This window comes from Perissodus microlepis, chromosome 1 (assembly GCF_051167445.1).
Source record: "Perissodus microlepis isolate ML-2025 ecotype Zambia chromosome 1, ASM5116744v1, whole genome shotgun sequence".
Taxonomy (NCBI): domain Eukaryota; kingdom Metazoa; phylum Chordata; class Actinopteri; order Cichliformes; family Cichlidae; genus Perissodus; species Perissodus microlepis.
In genome coordinates this window covers 27,172,927-27,198,075 of record NC_140461.1, presented here as the reverse complement: position 1 = coordinate 27,198,075, position 25,149 = coordinate 27,172,927, and the positions used below count along the sequence as shown (strand labels likewise).

General features: G+C 39.9%; 2 protein-coding genes across 3 annotated transcripts in view; one reads left to right on the top strand and one right to left on the bottom strand.

Moving 5' to 3' along the window:
• Positions 1 to 25,149, bottom strand: part of LOC146393971 (long-chain fatty acid transport protein 2) — a 34,945-nt gene that overhangs the window by 6,090 nt on the left and 3,706 nt on the right. The window contains exons 1-4 of one of the 2 annotated variants that reach the window (XM_084928440.1): positions 4,198 to 4,894; positions 3,267 to 3,476; positions 3,025 to 3,183; positions 1,646 to 1,770 (exon numbers count right to left, since the gene is read on the bottom strand). In XM_084928440.1, coding sequence (XP_084784566.1) covers positions 1,646 to 1,770; positions 3,025 to 3,183; positions 3,267 to 3,476; positions 4,198 to 4,675 — 972 coding nt within the window. In that variant the 5' untranslated portion in view covers positions 4,676 to 4,894. Of the gene's footprint in view, positions 1 to 1,645; positions 1,771 to 3,024; positions 3,184 to 3,266; positions 3,477 to 4,197; positions 4,895 to 25,149 lie in introns of those variants that run through there. The other variant, XM_084928520.1, reaches the window with a different exon arrangement.
• gatm (glycine amidinotransferase (L-arginine:glycine amidinotransferase)) lies at positions 14,665 to 18,931 on the top strand. Its single transcript, XM_084928068.1, has 9 exons — positions 14,665 to 14,839; positions 15,672 to 15,890; positions 15,993 to 16,188; positions 16,308 to 16,498; positions 16,722 to 16,859; positions 17,072 to 17,236; positions 17,335 to 17,398; positions 17,500 to 17,616; positions 17,728 to 18,931. Exons 1-9 carry the CDS (start codon positions 14,771 to 14,773, stop codon positions 17,838 to 17,840), a joined length of 1,272 nt encoding a protein of 423 aa, XP_084784194.1. The 5' UTR covers positions 14,665 to 14,770; the 3' UTR covers positions 17,841 to 18,931.

Here is a 25,149-nt window from a genome sequence, read left to right as displayed (position 1 = left end):
GTTCATTTGTGGAATTTCTTGCCTTCTTAATGATGTTGGGACCATCAGTTGTGTTCTGCAGAAGTCAGGTTGGTACACAGCTGACAGCCCCATTTGACAACTGTTAGAATTCATATTATGGCAAGAACCAATCAGCTATGTAAAGAGATACCACTGTCCATCAATACTTTGTAGAATTGAAGGTCAGTCAGTTTGGAAAATTGCTGAAACTCTGAATGTGCCCCCAAGTGCAGTCGCAAAAGCCATCAAGCGCTATGATGAAACTGGCTCACATGAGGACCGCCCCAGGAAATGAAGACCAAGAGTCACCTCTGCTGCTGACGATAAAATCATTCGAGTCACCAGACTCAGAAATTGCAAGTTAACAGCACCTCATCTCTACATCAACTGTTCAGAGGAGACTGTGCGAATCAGGCCTTTATGGTCAAATGACTACTAAGAAACCATTACTAAGGAAAAGCAACAAGCAGAGGAGATTTGTTTGGGCCAAGAAACACAAGTAATGGACATTAGACCAGTGGAAATCTGTGCTTTGGTCTGATGAGTCCAAATTTGAGATCTTTTGTTCCACCTGCCGTGTCTTTGTGCAACACAGAAAAGGTGAACGGATGGTGTCTACATGTATGGTTTCCACCGTGCAGCATGGACGAGGAGGTGTGATGGTGTGGGGGTGCTTTGCTGGTGACACTGAAGTTGAAGGCACACTGAACCAGCATGGCTACCACAGCATCCTGCAGCAACATGCCATCTTATCTGGTTTGTGTTTAGTTGGACCATCGTTTATTTTTCAACAGAACAATGACCCCAGGCACACCTTCAGGCTCTATAAGGGCTATTTGACCAAGAAGGAGAGTGATGGAGTGCTGCACCAGATGGTCTGGCCTCCAGTCACGAAGATGGTTTGGAATGAGACAACATGGACCGCAGAGTGAAATGCAAAAGGGCCAACAAGAGCATCTCTGGGAACTTCTTGACTTTTCATTTCAGGTGACTACCTCATGAAGCTCATCGAGAGAATGATAAAAGTGTGCAAAGCAGTAATCAAAGCAAAGGGTGGTTATTTTGAAGAATCTAAAATATAAAACATGTTCTGAGTTATTTCACTTTTTTTTGTTTACTACATAATTCCAGATGTTTTCATTGATAGTTTTGATGCCTTCAGTGACAATCTACAATGTAAATAGTCATGAAAATAAAGAAAAAACATTACATGAAAAGGTGTGTCCAAACGTTTGACTAGTAGTGTACATCTGACCTTTCAGTTGATCCATCTACTGTTTAATGAAGCCTGACCAGAAAGGTCTCAGAGAAAGGGTGCCTGTCAAGAAGCCATTCTTAAGGAAGGTCAAAAGGAGGAAAATTACTAAAGAATTAGACTGAAAATCAGTGGTGACAAGTCTTAATGGAGTGATGAATCCAAATTTTACATTTTTGGTTCAAATCTGTGTGGAGAGGTACACCTATTCAGCAGCACCTATTCATTTTGGTGGCTTGAGACTTTTGCACAGGAAGAAAACAAAAACGATCATAAGGACTCTGTCTGTGTCCTAGTTACACAATACTGTACGTCTTCAAAATGCTTTGACTGCAAACGCACTGTTACATTCTAACTGTTACAAGTGGGCGCCTATTAGAATCATTTTACCTTTGGTGCACAACAGAGGTAACGCATCACCTCTCCAATGTACTGGATAACAGTCACGTTGTGTTTCCTGCAGTCATCCCAGAACTGAGAGGCAGAAAACTTCCTCTTCAGAATTATAGTTGATCCTTCAAGACAGAAAAATACATTATTACACTTGAATAAATAAATGCATGCATATGCAAATTCATCTAGAAATGAGAGGCAATTAAGTCATTATGGAAATAGTGACTCCATCTAATCCAATAGGATTAAATTTAGTGCCGCATAACTGCGTGTGCTAAATAACAAAACAGTGACTGCCCGGGGCAGTGCTGAATCTCTCCAAATAAGCGTGCAACGTGGCTGCTTAGTCAAACATATAAGAGCTTTGTGAACTTTGCCTATTTAGGAAAAAAAAGCTGTTTCATAGGATCTGTTCAGATTACAGGTTCACAGTGACAAAAGACTCTTTCACTTGGATTCTACCAGGGTAACAAGAAAGAGAGATGGCGCAGGGAGATCACTTCTATTTCAGTAGAAATTAGTTCACTTATACTTTTTTATATATATTTTTTTTGCTGTGTACTCTCAGCTCACGTGAGGAGCTTTCATGGATCTGCATGATCTTCAGGGAGCACAGTCAGTGTCTACTTGTGGTTCAAGAGAAATCAACTGCTTGTGATGATGCATTTGTTTTAGCTAATCCATTTGGGATTTGGGTGGTTTATTTAGCTTTACAGCACAAGTAAGTGAATGTTCTTAATCACTTAATCCATGGATTAAAACTATAAAATCATCAGACATGGAGACAAAGATTCTACTGTGTGTCAGTACTTTATGGCAGCAATGTGAACCTGAATCTGATGAAAAACTGTCCATTACATTTATGCACTAAGTTTGTGTGAAGGCCTACTCTAATTATAGATGAATCCAATCATTTTTGTACAATAAAACCAAGTTTTGCTTCATTTTTCTTGATTTTATCATACAAAATGCCATACCTGCAACCAGTTTTCTTGCAAACCAATGTGGATTGTTGGACTTGTTTGCATTAAAAACTACTGGCTTACATCTGGAGCCCAAATGCAGTCCACTTCCTGGACTCACAGTCGTACAGGGGTGCAGCCCTTAGTGCAGATTCAATTTCTCTTGCTGTGCTCCAGTTTGAATTTGAATGCACAACAGCTTTTTTCACTATATCCTTCTTCCCCTGACAGCATAGGAATTTCCTGAGGTCAATAATAGAAGTGACGTTGACCTCTGTACATAGCAGATGTCTCTGTTGTTTGACAAACTCTGAAATGTATGTAACTAAACAGCGCTTGTTATCTCAGTAGAGGATGAACCCAGCTCTCACAAAGTCTTATTTTTTACTCACAGCTACTGCTCAGTCACCTCACCTGTCTCAATCGTGCCAATGAACCCAACAACAAATCCAGCTGTGTGATACAGAGGAAGGTTGAGATAGAAGACATCACTAGATACTACACCATTTGATGACAACACAGCCAGAGCTGTTAAGATGCGGTTCTGGTTGACCACAGCTGCCTTAGGAAGACCTACAGAAACACAACAAGCCGCAAAATTCTGAAACTGAACGACACTTTTAATGTGATCAACAGGACAAAGTCCTGCCACGTACCTGTGGTTCCAGAGGTGTAAATATAAACTGCAGGACTTTTGAATGTGATGTGTAACCTGAAGGATCGAGGGATGGGGTCATCCGATGCCTCCTCGACTTCATCAGAGAAGCTCTGGATTCCAGGCGTGTCACTGTGTTTGGACATCAGGAGGACAGTGACACCCTGCTCTATCAGGGAGGGCAGCACGTCTTCCACGGCCTCCTTTAGTTCTGGAAAGGCACATAAAGCACATTCATAAGGCAAAGCAAGACAAGCAAAGCAGTGTCGTGCAATAATACAAACTTTGGTATCGCTCTGATTCCAAGCAAACACAGGGCCAGTAATCCTGATACCAATACTGATATCAACTTTTAATTTAGCAAATTTTGAACAAATTTTAATGGTTCTCATTTTCACAATAATAAGTTAACACAACAAAACAGACCTTTCAGCTTTCCACGTGTTTTGAAACTGGGGGTTTTTTTTTGAGCCCTGGACTGTAAACATGCCTGTCTCTGAAGCATTTCAAGTCAGCTTCTGTTTAAAAGTGCTGTAGGTTACAAATAAAATAGCCAGGTTTTCCAGCACATTTGAGGTATATTTTTCTTCATTTCACATAATTCAGGGCTGAAGTGGATAGAAACAAAGCATCAATCCTATTTCACTATTATCGATCAGAGACCAATATCAGCGTTGGTATCAGTACTATTAATAAATGAATTGATCTCAACTCTACTGCAAAGCCTAGTTGGAGGCAAGGAAAACCAAGCCAACTCCACAAGTTCAAAGTTACAGCTAGGTTTAATTAAAATCTGTACTGAATACCTGATTATGTGGATCAAAAGATAAAAGGTTGGTTTACACTATTTGAGCTTCTGAAAAAGCAGAAATTTAAAAAAAAAAAAACAAAAAAAAAAAAACCAGCTTTGAAGCAAGCACATGGAGGCATACCTGCGGCTGCTATCAACACTTTAGCCTTGCAGCAATTAAAGCAGTGCAGCAAAGACTTGGTGCGGATGTTATGATTGAGGAGAGCTACAGGGGAGCCCAGTTTAGCCAAAGCCAGCCAGGTAAACAAGAAGGTGGGTTCGTTCCCCATAAAAAGCGCGACGGTGTCGCCACCTTTATACCCAGCGTGAGACTGTAGCGCGTTTGCAATTTTGTTACTCCTTTTATCCGTGCAAGCGTATGTGTAGCTTTCATTTTCAAACACTATGAACGTCTTGTCTGGATGCGCCTCGGTCTGCTCCAAAAAACGGTCCAAAACAAAGAAGAGAGGTCTCCTTCTGCGCCTCGCTACAAACTTTACCAAAATACGCACTAGATCCCCGAAATACACAATGTCCATCCAGACATGGGGGGAAAAAGTTTTGAGTGCAAACGGTATGATGAGCAGACTTGCTAAAATGATTGAAATATAGATTTCCATCGTGACCTCTCTCTCTCTTTTTAAAGCTTGGACAGAAAAATGTGAAGCCCCTGCTGCAAAATGGGGAGTGTTGCAGATTTGGGTTTTGCTGAGTGGGGCGGAGCGTTTGTTTCAAAGAATGCGAAGATTCATAAGAAAAACAGGTACTTGGAATCACATCAGTGAGAGCGGCAGGAGCAGCTACTGTAAGAGACGCCAATGAAACGCGCGAAGTAGGACGTGCTCTCTAGATTGTAGCTGACAGACAACTGACAGAGCAACTTTTAGAGAATAACAAAGTTTTATGGGCGTTTCTAACGAGGCATGTGAGGGGTGAAGTGGGTACGTGCAACACAACATAACATCTTGTTTGAGCGGATGGTGTTCACTGGGTAGATGTCAAGTTTAAGGTTTGTATCCTGACTGAAGCTTCATCATTAGTCAAAGAGTCAAATAAAATTATACCACTTGTTTATATAGCCTACAGTTTGGTGGTTAAACTCGAGTTATCAATGAAGGCTTAAGCGCCATCCATGGAGTCACATGATGAATGTACGCCCACCAGCAAATATCTAATCAGCCAATCACGTGGCTGCAATTCAGTGCATTTAGGCATATAGACAGCTGAAGTTCAGGCTCAGAATCAGCATAGTGAAGAAAAGTAACGTGGCATGATTGTTGGTGTCAAATAGGCTGATCTGAGTATTTCAGAAGTTGCCGATTTACTGAGATTTCCCCATGCAACTCTCTATAGGGTTTACAGACAATAGTTCAAAAAGATGAACTACATAATGAGTTCTCTGGCCCAAAATACCTTACCCTTGTCAAAGGTCAGACAAAAATTGCCAGACTGCTTCATGCTGATCGGAAGGCAACAGGAAATCAAACAAACTCTTATTACAACCAAAGTACGCAGAATAATATCTCTGAATGCACAACACATTGAATCTTGAAGCAGATGGGTTACAGCAGCAGAAGTCAGCAGTGACTGGAGTGATGTTCCCTGGTCCGATGAGTGCTGCTGCAGTCAGTCTGTAGGATCAGAATTTAGATTAAATGAAATAAAAGCACGGATCTTGCCTGTATCAACAGTTCAGGCTGGTGGTGTTGTGGTATGGAATATGTATCATGGATGTGTAGCTGACAAATCTGCAGCAACTATGTGACGCTATCATGTCAACATGGATGAGGATATCTCAGGAATGTTTCCAGCACCTTCGTTTTTGTCACGAAGAATTAAGTTAGCTCTGAAGGCAAAAGGGGGTTCGATCAAAATGGACCTAATAAAGTGGCCAGTGAGTATATGAGTGACACAATCCTTGTTCTGCTCACAGAATATTGGGTCATTCCATCTCAAATCAACACAGGACTTCTCCTTCACCATCTCTGATTCATGGCAATGTTTGAACATTTATATGTCATGAATAACCAGCTTTTATGCTGGTTGAGCAAATATCATAGCTGCACCAAAACACAAAGTATCTGTTTCTCCCCGTATATGGTCTAAACCAAAAACTCAAAATTCTGAAGTTTACAGGTGGTACTCCTAACTGAAAAAAAATACTGTAATTTTGTAATTTACTTCAGAAACAATACCAGTAAAAATTACTATTGTATTTGGTTGAACTTCCAGTCCAGGTGACTATGTCCTTTTTTATTACAGCCTGTGACAGGAACACTCATTTACTGCTCATTGCTAAAAGACAAAAACGTTTGGGGAACGACTAATCTAGTCTTTTATAGTTGCTGTATTATTATAAAATTAGGTATATTTCTATGGAGGACCACAAGAGCCACGCGCATCGAAATAAAAAATTCTGTGCTTAAATAATGAATTGTAGAATAAAATGTGCATTTGTAAATTCATTTTTGAATTCCAATTTAATAAACTGATTTTTAAAATGCTTTTTAAGTCTTCATTTCAAAAAACTTTTTCAAATTCCACTTTAATAAACTTCATTTCAAAAAACATTTTCGAATTGCACTTTAATAAACTGCATTTCAAAAACCTTTTTCGAATTGCACTTTAATAAACTGCATTTCAAAATCCATTTCCCTTTCCTGTTCGCTCAGGGATTAACATGTGGATTAGCAGTTGGATTAGCAGTTGGATTAACAACTTCATTTTAAAAATCCTGCTGCTATTCAAATTAGCCACACTGTGGGATGTAAGGAGCTCTCTGATTGGTTGGTCAGACACAGGCTGTCTGCCAGCCTGGATTTTTCTAGCTCGTAGCTTCGCCCTGCTAAGAAGCGTGTGTGCTTGTACAAAGGCCGTTCAGCCTCGGGATTTACACTCGGCTCCACACGGATATGTGAAGAATGAAGGGACCCTGCAGCGAAACGGAGAGCGCAACCTCTGACTGAGTGCCTGTTTTCGCAGTCTGACCACCTGTTGAAGGTAACGTGCTAACATGGCTAACGCTAGCATCACCTCACGTAGCCCCGTTGTTTTAAGGTCATCTTAGCTTATGAAAATTTTACGTTGCAGCTGTACGAGCTAGCTACGTGTTTTGTAAGCTGCTGTGCTCTTCACAAATAAAGCTGGAAGCAGCTCAGACTATTAGAACCAGCACTGAGGCCTGTTACATTTATACAGTGTTAGAGCAATGGCTGCAACTTACAGCCTTTAAACTAGCGATTAAAATGCTGACAGTAAACTCGTCAGTCCAGATGTTACCACATTACTCTATGGTACTTAGAGTTAAAACAACTGAGACAGGCTGATTAAAATAACAGCTGTCAGTTCTCTCATTCAATATATCAAGACTGGAGATCACACTACTGATTTCAGTTCATTTAATATGTGAGTGCACAGATTCATTCTCAACTGGATATAAATGATGATCAAAGGTTGTATATATGATGAATTCATCAAATCCCAGCCTCTAACACAGTGCGCTGAATCTTAGCTTTGAATGTCCAGTATATTCTAATCAGTGCAATGTAAGCATTCACTGAACCTACAGTATCTACACCTGTGTGGCAAAGATACAGATAATGAAATTTAATTATTAATACAATATACATCATGAGAAACGAAAGCTGAAATTGATTCAGTTTAGTACTTTTCTCTATATGCTCTGTGATTATAAAGGCCTTAAATTCTGTGATATATATACTGTAAATGATTTTCACAGAGGTCTTAAAGTACTTAAATCACTGCTGATAGTCTGGTTGTTTATATTTTCACATTTTTGTGTCTGTAGGGCTGTTTGATGACGATTTGGACTCCTCTGGGAGATGAGGACACACCCACATCTGTTCCATACTGCAGCCATTGATGGTGTTACGGCTCTGAGTCAGCTTTGGGCCATCAGACGCACACACTGGAAAACCAGCACCTGGACTTCATGCAGGAGAGACGGCCTCAGTGATGATGGACTCTGCATCCTCTACTTTACCCCCGAATCTCTGTCTCTTTAACACACAATTAAAATCTTAGTGAGGAAGTCTAACTTGTACACATTTGTACTTTTACTTGTTTTATGAGTTATTTTTAAGAAGAGTAAAGTTATTCACAAAGTTTTTATTCTTCTGTATTTATTATTTTGTATCATGTACTATAGTCATGCTGAACTATACAGACCTGGTGAATTGGAGAATAAAAAAATCATATATGAATGAATCATTCAGCTTCAGCAGTATTTCTATTCATCTTATGAATTCCAGTCTAATGTCAATTCACTGTTTGAGTTCAGTTTTGGTCTTAAACTCCAGAGAATACCACCTGGTTCAACAATCTTTTCATCTGATTATTGGGAAAACCGTTTTCTTCTGAGAGATGCTGCTAGAGCTGAAATTGAGCCCAAAGAAACAACAAAGTTTAGTTTCTCTGGTTCTTCCATGGAAAATTGTTTTATCACTCACTCAGGTGACTTCTCCAGTGTCACGGATGAGTGATGAATGTATCTCCCACTGGAAACCATTGTGTCCAGTTAAAGTCAATCGACTTTTTTAAGGAGAGTTGTTAGATGCTGTGCTCATGAGGACAATGGGTTTTAAACTTGCAGCACAACACAAAGCTGAAATACTGGATCAACGATCAAAACACTTAATTGAGCAGAATTAGGTCAAAATGTAATATCCTCATATGATGACACATCACACATGACCCAGCATTGTTCTAAGAATGCAAACTTTCTTATTGGAAGTTTCCACAGCTGCCAGAAAGGGACAGATTCCTGGCTGGTCTTAATGAGTGGTCGTTGCTCTCTTGTTTTCTCTGGAATTGCTGCACGGAGGATGTAACACCCATGATAAGCGCTGAGGTGTGTGTCCTTGTCAGAAATCAGCAATGCTCAGCTTCCAGGTAAGGAAAAGTGGAACCAGAAGATATTCAAATACATCTCTCCACAGCTGGCAATGAATTCTACAAAAAACAAAGTTTGTTAAAAACATTTGTAGGTGAATCAACACTGATTTATCAATGACATCAATTTACTCAAAAATTACTGACAAGTGGATAACTAGAATATATAGTTTATAATTTCAACAATGTACTGTAAAAAATGGAACTTTATATGACAAGCGTGGTGTGGTGCTTGTGGAATTTTTAACAAGGACCCTACAAAACTTTACAGTACTCATGCTGCCAAAGTTCTGATGGCTAGGTGTGCAGTTCCTGCTTTAAATGCATTCACTTTTAAGATTAAGAAATCTAAGTGATAAGAGGCCAGAAATGTTTGAACTCGCTTATGAACCTACATCACTGAGGCCGTCTCTCCTGCATGAAGTCCAGGTGCTGGTTTTCCAGTGTGTGCGCCTGATGGCCCAAAGCTGACTCAGAGCCGTAACACCATCAATGGCTGCAGTATGGAACAGATGTGGGTGTGTCCCCATCTCCCAGAGGAGTCCAAATCGTCATCAAACAGCCCTACAGACACAAAAATGTGAAAATATAAACAACCAGACTATCAGCAGTGATTTAAGTACTTTAAGACCTCTGTGAAAATCATTTACAGTATATATCACAGAATTTAAGGCCTTTATAATCACAGAGCATATAGAGAAAAGTACTAAACTGAATCAATTTCAGCTTTCGTTTCTCATGATGTATATTGTATTAATAATTAAATTTCATTATCTGTATCTTTGCCACACAGGTGTAGATACTGTAGGTTCAGTGAATGCTTACATTGCACTGATTAGAATATACTGGACATTCAAAGCTAAGATTCAGCGCACTGTGTTAGAGGCTGGGATTTGATGAATTCATCATATATACAACCTTTGATCATCATTTATATCCAGTTGAGAATGAATCTGTGCACTCACATATTAAATGAACTGAAATCAGTAGTGTGATCTCCAGTCTTGATATATTGAATGAGAGAACTGACAGCTGTTATTTTAATCAGCCTGTCTCAGTTGTTTTAACTCTAAGTACCATAGAGTAATGTGGTAACATCTGGACTGACGAGTTTACTGTCAGCATTTTAATCGCTAGTTTAAAGGCTGTAAGTTGCAGCCATTGCTCTAACACTGTATAAATGTAACAGGCCTCAGTGCTGGTTCTAATAGTCTGAGCTGCTTCCAGCTTTATTTGTGAAGAGCACAGCAGCTTACAAAACACGTAGCTAGCTCGTACAGCTGCAACGTAAAATTTTCATAAGCTAAGATGACCTTAAAACAACGGGGCTACGTGAGGTGATGCTAGCGTTAGCCATGTTAGCACGTTACCTTCAACAGGTGGTCAGACTGCGAAAACAGGCACTCAGTCAGAGGTTGCGCTCTCCGTTTCGCTGCAGGGTCCCTTCATTCTTCACATATCCGTGTGGAGCCGAGTGTAAATCCCGAGGCTGAACGGCCTTTGTACAAGCACACACGCTTCTTAGCAGGGCGAAGCTACGAGCTAGAAAAATCCAGGCTGGCAGACAGCCTGTGTCTGACCAACCAATCAGAGAGCTCCTTACATCCCACAGTGTGGCTAATTTGAATAGCAGCAGGATTTTTAAAATGAAGTTGTTAATCCAACTGCTAATCCACATGTTAATCCCTGAGCGAACAGGAAAGGGAAATGGATTTTGAAATGCAGTTTATTAAAGTGCAATTCGAAAATGTTTTTGAAATGAAGTTTATTAAAGTGCAATTCGAAAAAGGTTTTTGAAATGCAGTTTATTAAAGTGCAATTCGAAAAAGGTTTTTGAAATGAAGTTTATTAAAGTGCAATTCGAAAAAGGTTTTTTAAATGAAGTTTATTAAAGTGGAATTCGAAAATGTTTTTGAAATGAAGTTTATTAAAGTGCAATTCAAAAAAGATTTTTGAAATGCAGTTTATTAAAGTGCAATTCGAAAAAGGTTTTTGAAATGAAGTTTATTAAAGTGCAATTCGAAAAAGGTTTTTGAAATGAAGTTTATTAAAGTGCAATTCGAAAATGTTTTTTGAAATGCAGTTTATTAAAGTGCAATTCGAAAATGTTTTTTGAAATGAAGACTTAAAAAGCATTTTAAAAATCAGTTTATTAAATTGGAATTCAAAAATGAATTTACAAATGCACATTTTATTCTACAATTCATTATTTAAGCACAGAATTTCTTATTTCGATGCGCGTGGCTCTTGTGGTCCTCCATATATTTCTTATCTGAATCTTTATCTAATGTGTAACCTGATATTTGATACTTTGTTAATCTTTGCCTCTGATCCTGTGGCCAACATGCTGCATGCTAATGATTGCATATTCATACAAAAATACTCACACACATGCATATAAAGTTTAAACACTCAGCTCTCTGTCTGTCTGTGTTGTAACTGTTGTGGATTTTTCTTTATTTAGTCTGAGCATTTTTGCAAACTGTTGTAAAATTCCTGCAGGTGGCACTCTTTTCTTTTTTGGCATTCAAATTTCATTCATTGTCATCAGTCTGCTGCTGCTGAAGCCTTTCACTTTCCAACATCTTGTTTAAGATAGAAAAATATAAAAGAGAACTGGGTAGGGAATAACTCTACTTTCCCCCTAACTTCATAAACATCATAAACATTGAAATCACAACTGAATATTAAATAATGTTCACACTCTTATGCTGCTGGTTACTCTTATTTAACTCTATTGTGCAGATTTGTGAACATTTAAAAGATGAGTAAAGATTTTAAGGGAAATGTTTTCATGCCAAAGAAGATGTTAAAAAATATTTTTTAATAACTTTTATGACATTTATTTATTTCATTGGCATCTTTAATGATAAAAAGTACCCTAAGCCCTAATAACTAATGGAATTTTTGCCTTTTGAAACTTGTTTTCCAAAGTTTTCATGGGCTCATCATCATCATCATCAATCATGGGAGATGAAAAAATGGCAACACATTAGAAACTGTTTACAGTTTGCCTAAACGTCAACCTCAACCCTCGACCTCAGAGGATTACAGTTTGTTTAAATAGGGTATTCAAAATATGTTCCCCAAGATGACTTTCTTGAAGAAGAACTTTGGTAAAACTCAATCCAGTCATTGTTTAGTTAGGCTGGCTACAGTCTGCGGTCGTCTTTTTATCATAATCATATCAATTTATCTGCACAGAGAAAATGTGGATTGATATTAAGGATTGCTACATTTTTAAGGAGTCTGGTAAAGAAACATTTCTGGATACTTTTGGCAACTAAACAATTCAAAGTCCTTTTCTGAAGTTTGTCGAGGTAGGGTGTTTACTGGAGGAGTTCAAAGATACAGACAGTGTGTCTGTTTGTGCTGATGATCAAAAGGTACAGTGGAACAGTATGTACAATAGCAATCAATGATGGGATTATGTGTACATGAAGGTACCAAGGTCAGACAGACATCTGACAACCACAAAGGGTAATGAGGTCAGGGAAAAAGAAAAAGAAATACTTGATTGGTGTGTATTACGCTAGTGTGCGGGCTGGTCTGTCCAAAGGTACAAAATCCTTCTAAAGATAACCAGCATGCTCCAAAAAGACCATACTGAGGTTCCTGAGTTTGTACGTGCTAGACTACCTCTCCTTTAAACCATGAGGCAGACTTCAGGGACTGTACTTTGTACACCAGCTGTGTATTTATCTGCTTCGTTCAGTGCTTTCCCTCACCTTTTTGATAATGAATGCATGAATGGAGCCTGACATGCCAATGCATTTCTAATACCTTGTCACAAAATTGTCTGTGACTTTTTTAGACTGGTAGATGATGCTGTCTCAAAGGGATAGAGGGGATTGGGGTGGGTATCTGAAGGCATCATCTTAGCATATCCTTAGCATAGATTTTTTTTTTTTTTTTAGAGAGCGAGGTAATATCCGGGGTCACTGAGGTCTCCAGGTTGTGAAACTCGTGTGAGCACAGTCCAGGGAAGCATGTGGTGACCCAGCCAACCTCTGTGATTATGCCATCTCCTGTTTTCACACTTTTAGGAGCTTTGTGAATGACTGATTGATACTGATCTCAACAGGCATCTTGCAATTTTACTGCTTTTATAGACAGGAGTGTACGCGCGCTTGCGTACTGTCACGATCCTGGGTCTTTTGACCCAGCGTTTTGAGTTTTAGTTTATGTTTAAGCCCTTCAGGTTTTCTAAGTTAATTTTTTATCATGCCTAGGTTGTTCTAGTTCTTTGTTATTAGATTCCCCTTGTGTCTTCCACCCCTGTTAAGTCTCCCTTGCCCTTCATGTGTTTCATGTCTGCGTCTTATGTTTCCTGTTTTATTTTGAAGAGGTCTTGTGTTCCTTTGTTCATCGTGTCTAGTATTACTCTTCCACTAGGACGTCGTTATGTTCATGTGTGTCAGCTGTTTCCCCCATGTGTTCCCACTTCTCTCATTAGCCTCCTGTGTGTATTTAGTCTGGGCCTTCTCATTCAGTCTTTGTCGGATCGTCTGTGTTGTTCCCATGCCAAGTCCTGCATTCAGGTTTTCATATAGATGTGCTCGTCATCGCCATGTTTAGAGTTTTGTTTTTCTGTTTGCCAGGGTTTTTCATAGTTCGTGCTTCCTTTCTAGTTTACCCAGTTTAGGTTATTGCTTAGTTTGCGTTGTTTTTGCCCTTTTATTTTGTACTGTTCTGTCTGCCTTAATAAAAAGCTCATCATCAGTTAAGTTTGAGTTTTAGAATGTCTGCACCTGGGTCCACTATTCACACTCCACGCAGTTTGCAGAGGCAAACCGTGACACGTACATAAAATTTTCTGGAGGAGGACAGACATTTGTTTAGAACTCTTAAAGATGTCGAAGAAGCAAGCTCCTTTAAGCAATTAGTTTGGTGTTACTCCACCTCCAAAGAAATGTCAGAGGAGTCCGAACCTCAAAAGAAGCGCGTATTCTCGGAAAAGTTGCAGGGGGTAAGCTGGCTTCAAACAAATGATGAACGCACAAAGATGTGGTGCAGAATATGCCTTGAAAATCCCACTCTAGCGGACAAAAACAGTGCCTTTTATATGTACGCAAACGCGCGTTGCAACTTCTTATCTGGTGCTCGTCTTTTATTTTGACAGCGAATGCGCACCTGCGGACCACTTATGTGCACCCCTGTTTGCACGACAGACTTAATCCTCTTAGTCGCTAAGAGTAGGACTGCTCTCAAGAGCTGGCAACAACGTACTAGTTTCACTTTGTTTAATTTAAAACACTTTTCACTATTCGTGCCTTTATTTTGTAATTGGAACAATAATCGGGGTTAAGAGATCTTTAAAAGGAAAAACATTTTAACCTTCGCTTAATAGCTGAATAAAATCTTAAATCATTGGTGGGCTGCTTGCTTTTAAGCAAAGAAGATGCACCCCCACTGCACTGCATTACCAAAAATCATAATAATAATGCTCACACATGAGAATCTATATTTTTACAGATAACAAGTTTGCAACAGGTTTGCATCATGCACAAACCCGCTACAAGCCTGTAGTCAAAATAGCGCTTTTCAGATGTTCGCGGAAACTTTTAACGGCGCTGGTCCACCTGATAAGAATGTGCTGGCGTAAGGGATTGTGTTTCAGAAACGCGTTTTTCCTCAAGTCACGTTGCCCCACAACACAAAAGCGACCAATGGCCTAAGAGGCACGTAGTCCCACTGCTATAAAGTTGGCTTTGAGCTGAGGCGTCTTCATTCATGAGCACACTGAGAGGTGGATCCTGCGCTGCCGTTTGATTCCACTGACACACTCACTATTACGTTGGACAATGCTGCGAGTAAGATGCCTGAGAGGAGGTAGCAGGGGGGCCGAGGCTGCCCATCTGATCGGAGCAATGGTTGGTATTACGGTGGTTTAATGTCTTCTGTGTCTCGCGCTCGCTCACTCTCTCTTTTCTCGTAAGCAGCGTTTTTGTTATAAAGCACAAGTCAGTCAAAGTGAATAAACTGTGAAAATATGATTAAATTTGGCATTTCTCTTCACATCTGCCGCTGCACTTCATTGCTTTGTTCGTTTGTTATTTGTTATTTAAGCGCTGAAGCAGTCATAATGACCCCGTTTGGAGGAGACTGTGTTGCAGAAATGAAGCTGAGGGAAAATGAAAAGATTTTTTTAATCCAGTGCTGTTTGAGCATAAATCGTAATTGCACCGATTATTTCCAAGAAATCTTCCTCCAGTGACTGGCGTGATTTTCTTAACTGCTGACAAAGCTTTTTTCTGGTTGCCTGAGTGACAGTGAACAGCTGTTTGGCACAGATGCGCTCTCAAACTCAGTGACACTGAAGCTGTTCCCGAGCCAGCGGAGGCCACACTGTAGAGGGTATCTGTGGAGATAAGGCTTCTTAATAAAACGTGTACTTTGGCACCAAACCAATCAACCTCACGGAAGCTTTTTCGCTTTGAAACCCAAGGAGCCTGAATGTGTTATCGATTAACACACAGATCAGCCGCTTTCTACGCGAGCTGGGGGCATTGAAATAAAAATAAAAATAAACACACCACTAAATAGGAACTTCATGTAGACATAGTGTAAATATGTACTGAACTGATCCAAAAGGGGAAAACAAGATCTATTAAATCCAAAGATTTTATGCAAAAGTACATGAAATCTTTGTTCTGCAAAATATATATACAAAAAAAAATCTTAATGTGTTTTCACTTCCATCAGCTTGGCCGGGCGTTGAACGGATGGGTGCAGAAGACCCTGCAAAGCACTTCAAGTGCAGCAGCTGCACAGCCACAGCATGTAGTTGAAGAGGAACATGTTACTGAGCCGGTTCAGCAGGAATGCCCAGTCTGCAGCTACAATGAATGGGACCCTCTGGAGGAGGTGATTGTGGGGCGAGCTGAAAATGCCCACGTGCCTCCCTTCACTGTGGAAGTGAAAGTAAGCAATGCTGTCAGAAGATGCTTTGACTCAAAGCATCCTTGTCATTTCTCTCAGCTGTCAGATTGACTCCATGTTGTTATGCTACAAACCTCTCATCAGGCTAACACATATGAGAAGTACTGGCCCTTCTACCAGAAGTATGGGGGCTGGTCTTTTCCTGCGGACCACTTGAAAAAAGCAGTTGCTGAGATCGAAGAAATGTGCAATATTCTGCGTCACGAGGGCGTCGTTGTGAAGAGGCCAGAACCCCTCGACTGGTCTGTGGAATACAAAACACCAGACTTCACCTCATCAGGTAAAAAGGCAGAAATATGTGTGTGACAAATATGTGTGACATAAAGGTGTTAATGCATCACACTGCAGTTCATAAATGAGTCTTTGTAAAGTAATTCTCTGCTGTTGACCCTCTTGTAGGAATGTATGCGGCCATGCCCAGAGACATCCTTTTAGTGGTGGGAAACGAGATCATCGAGGCTCCTATGGCGTGGAGGGCTCGTTTCTTTGAGTACCGAGCCTACAGACCTTTAATCAAGGAGTACTTCAGAAAAGGTGCAAAGTGGACCACTGCTCCTAAACCAACCATGGCTGACGATCTGTATGATCAGGTGAGGCCTTAGTTTGGGAGCTATAACATAGCCAGGTGGTCATTTCTCAAGGCAAGGACTTAAGTCAAAGTTGCATTAACACCTAAACACCTTGTCTATGTTCTTTATAGCAAAACAAACCTCTTTGCATCAACTTTTTTATTGCTTTGTACATGATAGTGTGACAGCAGGCTATTCCTATACCTCAAAATGGGTGTGAATCCTTTTTGTGTGTGTCTGTCAGGATTATCCCATCCGCACAGTGGAAGACAGGCACAAATTAGCTGCTCAGGGGAAGTTTGTGACCACGGAGCACGAGCCCTGCTTCGATGCTGCTGACTTTATTCGAGCTGGGACGGACCTCTTTGTTCAGAGGAGCCAGGTATGAAGGATATTTTGCTTATCTTATGACATCCTATGGGTGATATCTTATGCTGAAATGGTAGTAAAATGCAAAATAAACCCCCACACACGCATATATAGATCTCTTTTTTATCCATTGCACTTACAGAAAAAAAGAATGTTTCTCTGAATATGAATGTGAAACTTGGATAAGCCCCTGAAACTTCTTCTTTCACACTGCTTTCTATTCAGGTTACAAACTACATGGGAATTGAGTGGATGCGCCGTCATCTGGCACCAACCTACAAGGTCCACATAATCTCCTTCAAAGACCCTAACCCCATGCACATTGATGCCACGTTTAACATCATCGGGCCAGGACTCGTGCTGTCAAACCCTGATCGCCCATGTCGCCAGGTACTGAAGTGCTGTGCTGCCCTCTTCTGGGTACACTTGTACACACCACCACCACAGAGTGGCCCACACTTACCAGTGCTCTTTGTCTTTTTCCTCAGGTAGACATGTTCAAGAAGGCTGGCTGGACAGTTGTAAAACCACCAATACCTTTGATTCCCGATGGTGGGTACTCAAAGTAAAAATGATTTTCTTTCACTCACAAAAAAAAAGATGATATTTAGATTTTTTTTACTGGAAAAAAACCCCACTCTCTTGCTGAGCAGACCACCCACTGTGGATGTCCTCCAAATGGCTGTCCATGAACGTCCTGATGCTGGATGAGAAGCGTGTCATGGTTGACGCCAGTGAAACCAGCATTCAGAAAATGTTTGAGAACCTCGGTGAGCCTCTATAAGCACCCCCACCTTCACCACCTTATTTATTTTTAGTAAACTCAATTTCAGCAAAAAATAAGAAAAATGCTCCATAACTGTGTGTGTGTTTAAATGCAGGTATCAAGACCATAAAGGTGAACATTCGCCATGCCAACTCCTTGGGTGGTGGCTTCCACTGCTGGACAACCGATGTCCGCCGCCGTGGTACCCTGCAGTCCTACTTTCACTAGCCTTGCCAGAAACAGGCAGTTTTATTGAGCTTTGAATATAAAGCCTCAGTCCGGAATCACTGCAATAATCCATTTTTTATTATCAGTCAGTTTTAACCCATCAGTCAACGAAGGCTGAAACTTTCCTAAACAAAAAGGTGATCTTTAAACCTATCTTTTTCTAAATGTGTATTCGGGTGTCGCCTGCTGAAACTCAAAGTTTTAATTCTTTAAACTGGCAAAAACAAATGATGGATAATAATAACGAAGACAGGTGGCACCGAAGCCTTTACCGGATTGTGTCTTTATATAGTAAACGAATATTTATGGATTGTTTTGATTTGACATTGCTGCACATCACAGTGCCTTTGCAGACAGCTTTGTTTGGAGACAATTAGAATATACTGGATAATCTCAATAGCAAAAAATGAACATCACTTGAATCAGTGATCTCAATAATAACTGCATTTCTGGCCTGGCTGTTGTGAAGTTGAAGTTTTTATGGCTTTTACATCAAACGCCAAAGCTTTGAGGACAAGGTACAATTTGGTATGTGAATGTCATCAGACTAGGGCACAGGAGGAGGGAAGCCTCCTCATGAAACCTCAAAACCACAATCCTACCTTTTTCAAAAAGAAGAAACCAAAACATTTTTTTATTTAAATAAATGTATAAAACTTTTACGTAGGTCATTAAACAATATTAACTTCAGTTTATTGAAAGAGGGGGGAAAAGTTCTGTTTATATTTTCCGTATTCGTTATTGGATTTTCCCAACAATTCCCAAATGCATGAAAGTATGTGATCCATATCAGATGTTGTATACCTTTTTCCTCTGCTGTTTTCTCCTATTGCAAATCTGGGCCAGTTATATGCTAGTAGTCATTCTCACTAAAACTGCTTGGCTGCTTTTTGTGTCTTCAGGATGGAAGATGTTTTCTTGTGAAGATTTCTGTTTTTTTTTATTCCTTTGCCGCTGACAGGGTGGGATGTAAGGCATTAGCCTGTCTTGATATTTATTGTGAAACAATAAATTAAAGGGACATTGTGGCTCAGCAGAGGAATGCTAGTGGTGTTTTGTAATGTGCAATGTTAATAAATTAAAGCAAGTTGCGTGACACAGCTGTGATTCTGTATTTGCGTTTCCATCCATCCATTATGAGGGTACAGTCTGTAACAGGGCTAACACAGAGAGCTGGACAACCATTCACTCTCACATAAGATAAAAAAAGATAAGATAAGATAACTGGATAACTCCATTTTAATTATACATTATATTTTATTTGATATACCTCCGATTATAAACTGGTGAGTATTGCAGTATTGCATATCTTAATCAACCGTCCACTGCACCAGTGTCAAGAGCCCATGCTGTAAAAGCTGACTGGTATTTTGGTGATACAAGTTAAAGATGCCTCACTGCAAATAAAAGTTCTGCAAAAAATCTTTTTACATAAGTGAATTTATAGGACTATTCTCAGCATGGAGTTTTCCTTGTACTATGGGTCCCTTTTACATGTTCACCACGCATTAATGTGTTAGCGGCTTTAATGCCATCGGGTCCTTTAATGTCATCAGGGTCCTGAACGATGTTACAAAACACACAAGCAGTTTAAAAAGTGCTCTTGTGTTTTTGGTTGAAACTTTAACCGGTTAGATTCTCAAACATAGTTGGAGCATAAAGTGACTTAAAACTGAAAACTCCAAAAACAAACTTTTAACTGTACTGTAGTTACATGCAGTACTGGAGCACATGCGTACTTTGTTACTGCTGATATCACACATTAGCTTGAGCAAAGAGGGCCACTAAGGGTAACACAAACCCGTGAACCTGGGACCCCTTCATCTGTTTGATAAATGGCACCGCAGTTTCCAGTGCATGTGGCACCACATTTACTGTAACACCTTTATGTCTGTAAACATTAACCAGGCTGATTTGTCAGTGAGTGGAACATTGCATCATATATTATTATGTAAACCTGACTACTGCCAATAGAAACTACTGTGAAGGAAAAAAACATGATAATATCTGCTTTAGTCATTTATTCATTTAGCTTAATTTAAAAGGCAGAATCTTGGAATATAACCATGAGCATGTTAAATTAACATTGTAGTTTGTGGACATTGGCACTGTCTTCTGTTAACTGCAGTTTTGTCTTTTAATATTGCATAAACTTTGTAATTTAACTCATTCCTTTCTTTTACTCTGTTTTCGCTCGGGTTCAAATAAAAAGCCGGTGTTTTAAAATGTGTTCACCTCTCCGCGCTCTTCTTATGGGACTGAACAATACTGTTACTGTGTAAGAAGTTTTAGATCTTAGCTAAATGGATACCACGGTACGCAAAGGAGAACAAGTCATGAATTAAATATGTAATGGCCAATTTCAGCAAATGAAATTGTTTTCCTCAGCATGCAAGATATTTAAGGCATTACTTTTACACTGAGAAGATGACATAGTGAGAAAGAACATCAGGTGCTTGGCTCTAACAGCCTGCGGCAGCAGGATCACATTTCCAGGTCGTCAACTGCTGTTCATGATTAAAACACCCTCACTTTCAATCTAAGTACATTTATTACTCTCGAACTTTAAAACTGTTCAGTCTTTGTTTCAGCACGGCATGTGCAGCCTTTTCCATGTCTGCGCTCTTCCCACTTCGTGCAAGATGGCAGGACCACCTCAATCTGAAGTCATTTGATGCTGACCCTTAACACCATTAAAGATCTTCAAGTAATCCGCTTTGATGTTTGGCAGTTGATGTAATTGTGCTGTTAGGAGGCTAAATCCCTAATTTCCTCAATCTAGTTAACATTTTTAGGAACCGCTGTGACTGCGTTTGACAACAAAGACAAGACAAAAAACGGTTTGTTTACCATCCACAGACATATCCTGACCATGTCCAGCTTTCTGACTTTACTCATTTGTCAATCATGTTGGATTCGTAACTGATTCACCTTTGTCTCAATGTGGTTTGGATGAAACTATCGGGCTGGACCTGGTGCCTGTGGTGAGACACACACATTTTATAACAGGAGAGGTTTACTTCGAGCCAAGTCACTTCTCTATGCAGCTGCTCAACTGTGTGTCTTTTTTTCTGATCCTATGTAGACCCGTGCAGATGGGCTGCTTGTTTGTACAGCTGCCTAATTGAGCAACAGTGCAGCTGCCACTGCAACTGTCTCCAAACAGGAGAATTGATTGGGATCTTGTAATGATCAGGCTTCACTGTCTGCAGGAGCACAACACTCACCTCCTCAATTCCTCTTATCCGAGGAAGAGTTTAGGCTCAGAAACAACCGGCTGCTCAGTTTATACTCATGAAATACATAAAGCAGTGAAAATGTAAGATATCTCAGGAGCATGGGGGGGGGGTATCCACAGTGGTGCAAATAGTACAAAATATCAGGAATATATGACATATTCTAATGGTCTCTGGTCCATCAGGATAGATATAAGTATGAACACTATTACACCCACATGAACAGCGACTTTAAAGTAAAATGTGAGAAAAAAGTAGTGTTAAATAACACAGGGAGGCAGCAAATCTCATGTCACACATTTAATACAAAAGACTTCACTTGAGTGGTGGTTTAAGTGTCTTGTCTCTGCCGATAGCAGGTTTAACAGGTTAAAGCACTTTTTTTTTTGCATTTGCATCACCATAAATACTATGCATAACTCTTACTTATAATGGATGGCAGCACTGCAGAGGTCAGGCTGAGTGAAAAGTAACTTTTTCAGGTGGCCGTGCACGCTCAGGAAAACACGCACACACATCGATTACATGCTTCTAAGGTGTCTGCAGACTGGAGAAAGTCTAAAAAGGTCAAAACTCCAGCAACACGTAGTAGCGGTGTATTGGACAACCTTATCGTGAAAGCATTTAATCAGGCTCACATGACACGTTACCAGATGAAGACAAGAGGAAAGACGAAAACCAAAACAACAGCATTGCAAGGAAATCCACTTCTGTGGCAGCCAGCGCAGCTTTTTTTTTTCAATGTGTTTTCAGCTCTGAGGGGCCCTTATTTGTCTAATGCACAAACCGAGAAGGTTGTAAAGCTTGTTAAGAAGGTTGGATACTCTCCTGTTTTCACCTTTTTACTTAACTTTACCTTCTTTTAACTTTTTCTCATCATCCGATGGCCCCGACACAACCAAACACTAATGCGTGGATGAACATGTTAATATAGAGAATTATACCTAATTTCACGTGTGAATGACAAATGTGACCATGAGAAGCTGAAGCACTTTAGGAGCAGCCCTTGGTTGCACAGTCTAAATATAGGCTCAAGTTTGCACATGAAAAGAAGTCAAAACAATGTCTTAAAGAGCTCGCACCAGTGAACCGGCTGTAAGTACATAGTTGTTCAGTGAGCCTGATTATGTGTTTCGTCAGGCCGTGTCCATTTTTGGGGGACGTAAATGAAGTCCCTCATAATGTAAATCATTAAGCCATGGTTCAGGATGCCAGCTGTGATCGCTCTGCATTTTCTTTTATATAGGAAGTTGGTTTGCTTGATATGCTGGAGAATTTATAAAATGGACTATAAAGAACAGGATTCATTCAGAAAACTGTCCTTAACCTGGAGAAGAAAAGATTTTTTGCTTTAAAGGTGTGCTTTAACAACTTCTTTCACTTTCACCACAAAGATTCTGCGAGTACAACACGTGCAGACAATAAATGATAAAGCAGTTTTCTGAGCATCTGAACATCCTGAGACGCAGCCGCCGAGCTGTCTCAGAATCACCAGAGACATGATGCAGCTGAGCGTTATTCCTCTGCCTTTTTAATATTATTACCTGATAATATTCATGCTTTGTTTGGAAACTTGTATGGGTCAAATTTTTATATACGCAGACCTATATGTGTAACTTATGCCAATGTAACATAATAAACATGCATAATTTTGTATTTAGCACTATAGGCATTTTTTTTTCAAATCTGTAATTGCATGAAATGTTTAATAGTTTACTGACATCAGGAAATAAAAGTCTAACCAGTTTCATTTAAATGCTTATTTTACAGGAGCTGCCAGTAGAGAGCAACAGAGCGCACTTTCCAAATCTCTAGACAACAAAAAGATCCCTAAAAATGTTTCACTTGTGGTAAAAAGTTGGCCAACTGAAATACGTTATCTAAATATTTGGGCTACACTCCCAAAGTGACATAATAACTGGTCTGGAGAGATTCTCACTTCCTATTCTGATTTGATGTCCTAAAAACTAAAATAGTTTGTTAAGAAAACGTGAACATTATCCTGAAAAATTAATCATTTTGGCGCCTCCTAGTGGAAGAATCGTGGAATAAATCTTTAGAGTCAAACGCACGGCCTTTCAGCAGATATCAGGCACTTACACAAAGTAATGTCGAGCATGAAATCAGTTGCAGTAAACCCATATGGCCCAAATGGAGCAATTCTCAGTTCTGTTTTAACGTCTTTTACACACTTTACAAAGCCTCCAAAAAGTAACCTCTGCAAGGGTACACTTCCCATTTAAAATGATAAATCTTATGTCATAATAATCAAATTACTGACATGACTGGACAGAAATTCATTTTCATTCATCGGTATTCTAGACCAACTTTAAACTTATCTCGAAAAAATAAACATAAGTGTCAGACTATGTTTTTAACTTATTTTTTTAGCCTGTTTTCTTTTGCTTACAGGAGCCGCCTCTAATGTTATGGTGTGTTGTCACTTTAGTGTCGTCACTGTGAGACAAATCATTGCTTGAGGGGCGTGTAAGTATGTAATGCCGTTATGAAAACTAATGAAATGAATTATGAAATAAAATTTCACAACAATTTTGCTAGCTGGTCTATTATTCAGAAACCGGTGATTGATTTAAGTGATTATTCACTCTGTGTTATTGTTGTTGTTTTAAATTACTTAATGCATCTTAGTGTCTCAATCCTTGAATATAACATGGATATATCAGTTTTAAAAAGCTGCAAAATATCAATAAGGTTAGAGTAACGGAGGTTTCCTTGGTGTTACTGCCTGACTCCCTGGCCACTTCATTAGGTACACTTGTTCAAGTGCTTGTTAATGAAAATATGTAATCAGCCAATCTCTTGGCAGCAAATCAGTTCCCCCAGGCACGCGGACATGGTCAAGATAACATGCTTAAGTACAAACTGAGAATCAAAATGAGGAAGAGAGGTTATTTAAGTGACTGAATGTGGCATGGTACAGAAACTGTTGATCTGCTGGGATTTTCCCACAAGGCCATCTACACATCTACATGGTCTTAAAAAGAGAAAATATCCCACCAGCTCTGGAGAAAAATGCCTTGTTGATCCCAGAGGTCAGAGGAGAATGGCCAGACTGTTTTCTACAGACAGGAACAAGAAAATAAGCAATCGTTTCAGTCGAGGTACGCAGAAGAGCATCTCTGAACATGCAGCACCTCAAACCTTGAAGCAGATGGGCTACAGCAGCAGAAGACCACATCGGCCTCTTCTGTCAGATGAAAACAGTAAACTGAAGCTACGAACTGGACAACTGAAGATTGGAAAAATGTTGCCTGGTCTGATGGGATTGTGGTGGTGGTGCAATGGTGTCGGGGATTGCTTCTTGCCACACCTTGGCCCTGTTAGTAACATATAGCATTGTTTAAGCGCCATTTTTACTGTATAGCCAGTATTATACACCACAGTGTACCCATGTTCTGAAGGCTGCTTCCAGCAGGATAACACACCATGTCGCCAAGCTAAAATCATCTCAAACTCGTTTCTTAAACATGACAAGGAGTTCTCTGCGCTCAAACGGCCTCCACAGTCACCAGATCTCAATCAGCAGCAACCGTGAGATGCTATCATGCTAATGTGGACTAATATTTCTGAGGAATGTTTTCAGCACTTTGTTAAATCTGTAGCATGAAGAATGAAAGCACCTCTGACCCCAAAAGGGAGCTGTGGTATTAGCAAGGTGTGCCTAATAAAGTGGCCAGTGAGTGTGCTACCACGCTGAATGGAATCACATGATGTCTAAGATGAGTTAACTCGACAGATATAAAATGCAAAAAGGAATTTTGCTCCTTGAGCAACGCACAGTCGCTGACAACCTCAGGACTTTAGCATGTAGACAAAACACGCAGTTTAACAGTGAAGCAAACGTAAACAAATGACAGCCTCACTGTCCTACGATGTCCCAGCTAAAACATGTGGCAGCACAAAGTACAATGGTGATAACTGAGAGCCAAACATGCATAAATAAGAGAAGTGTAAATAAGGTAAAGTAAACATGTCATCTCTTCATGAATAATGCAGCCACTGTTACTGACAGCTTATAAAGAACTGAGCATGATCTGTCACCGGATTCATTT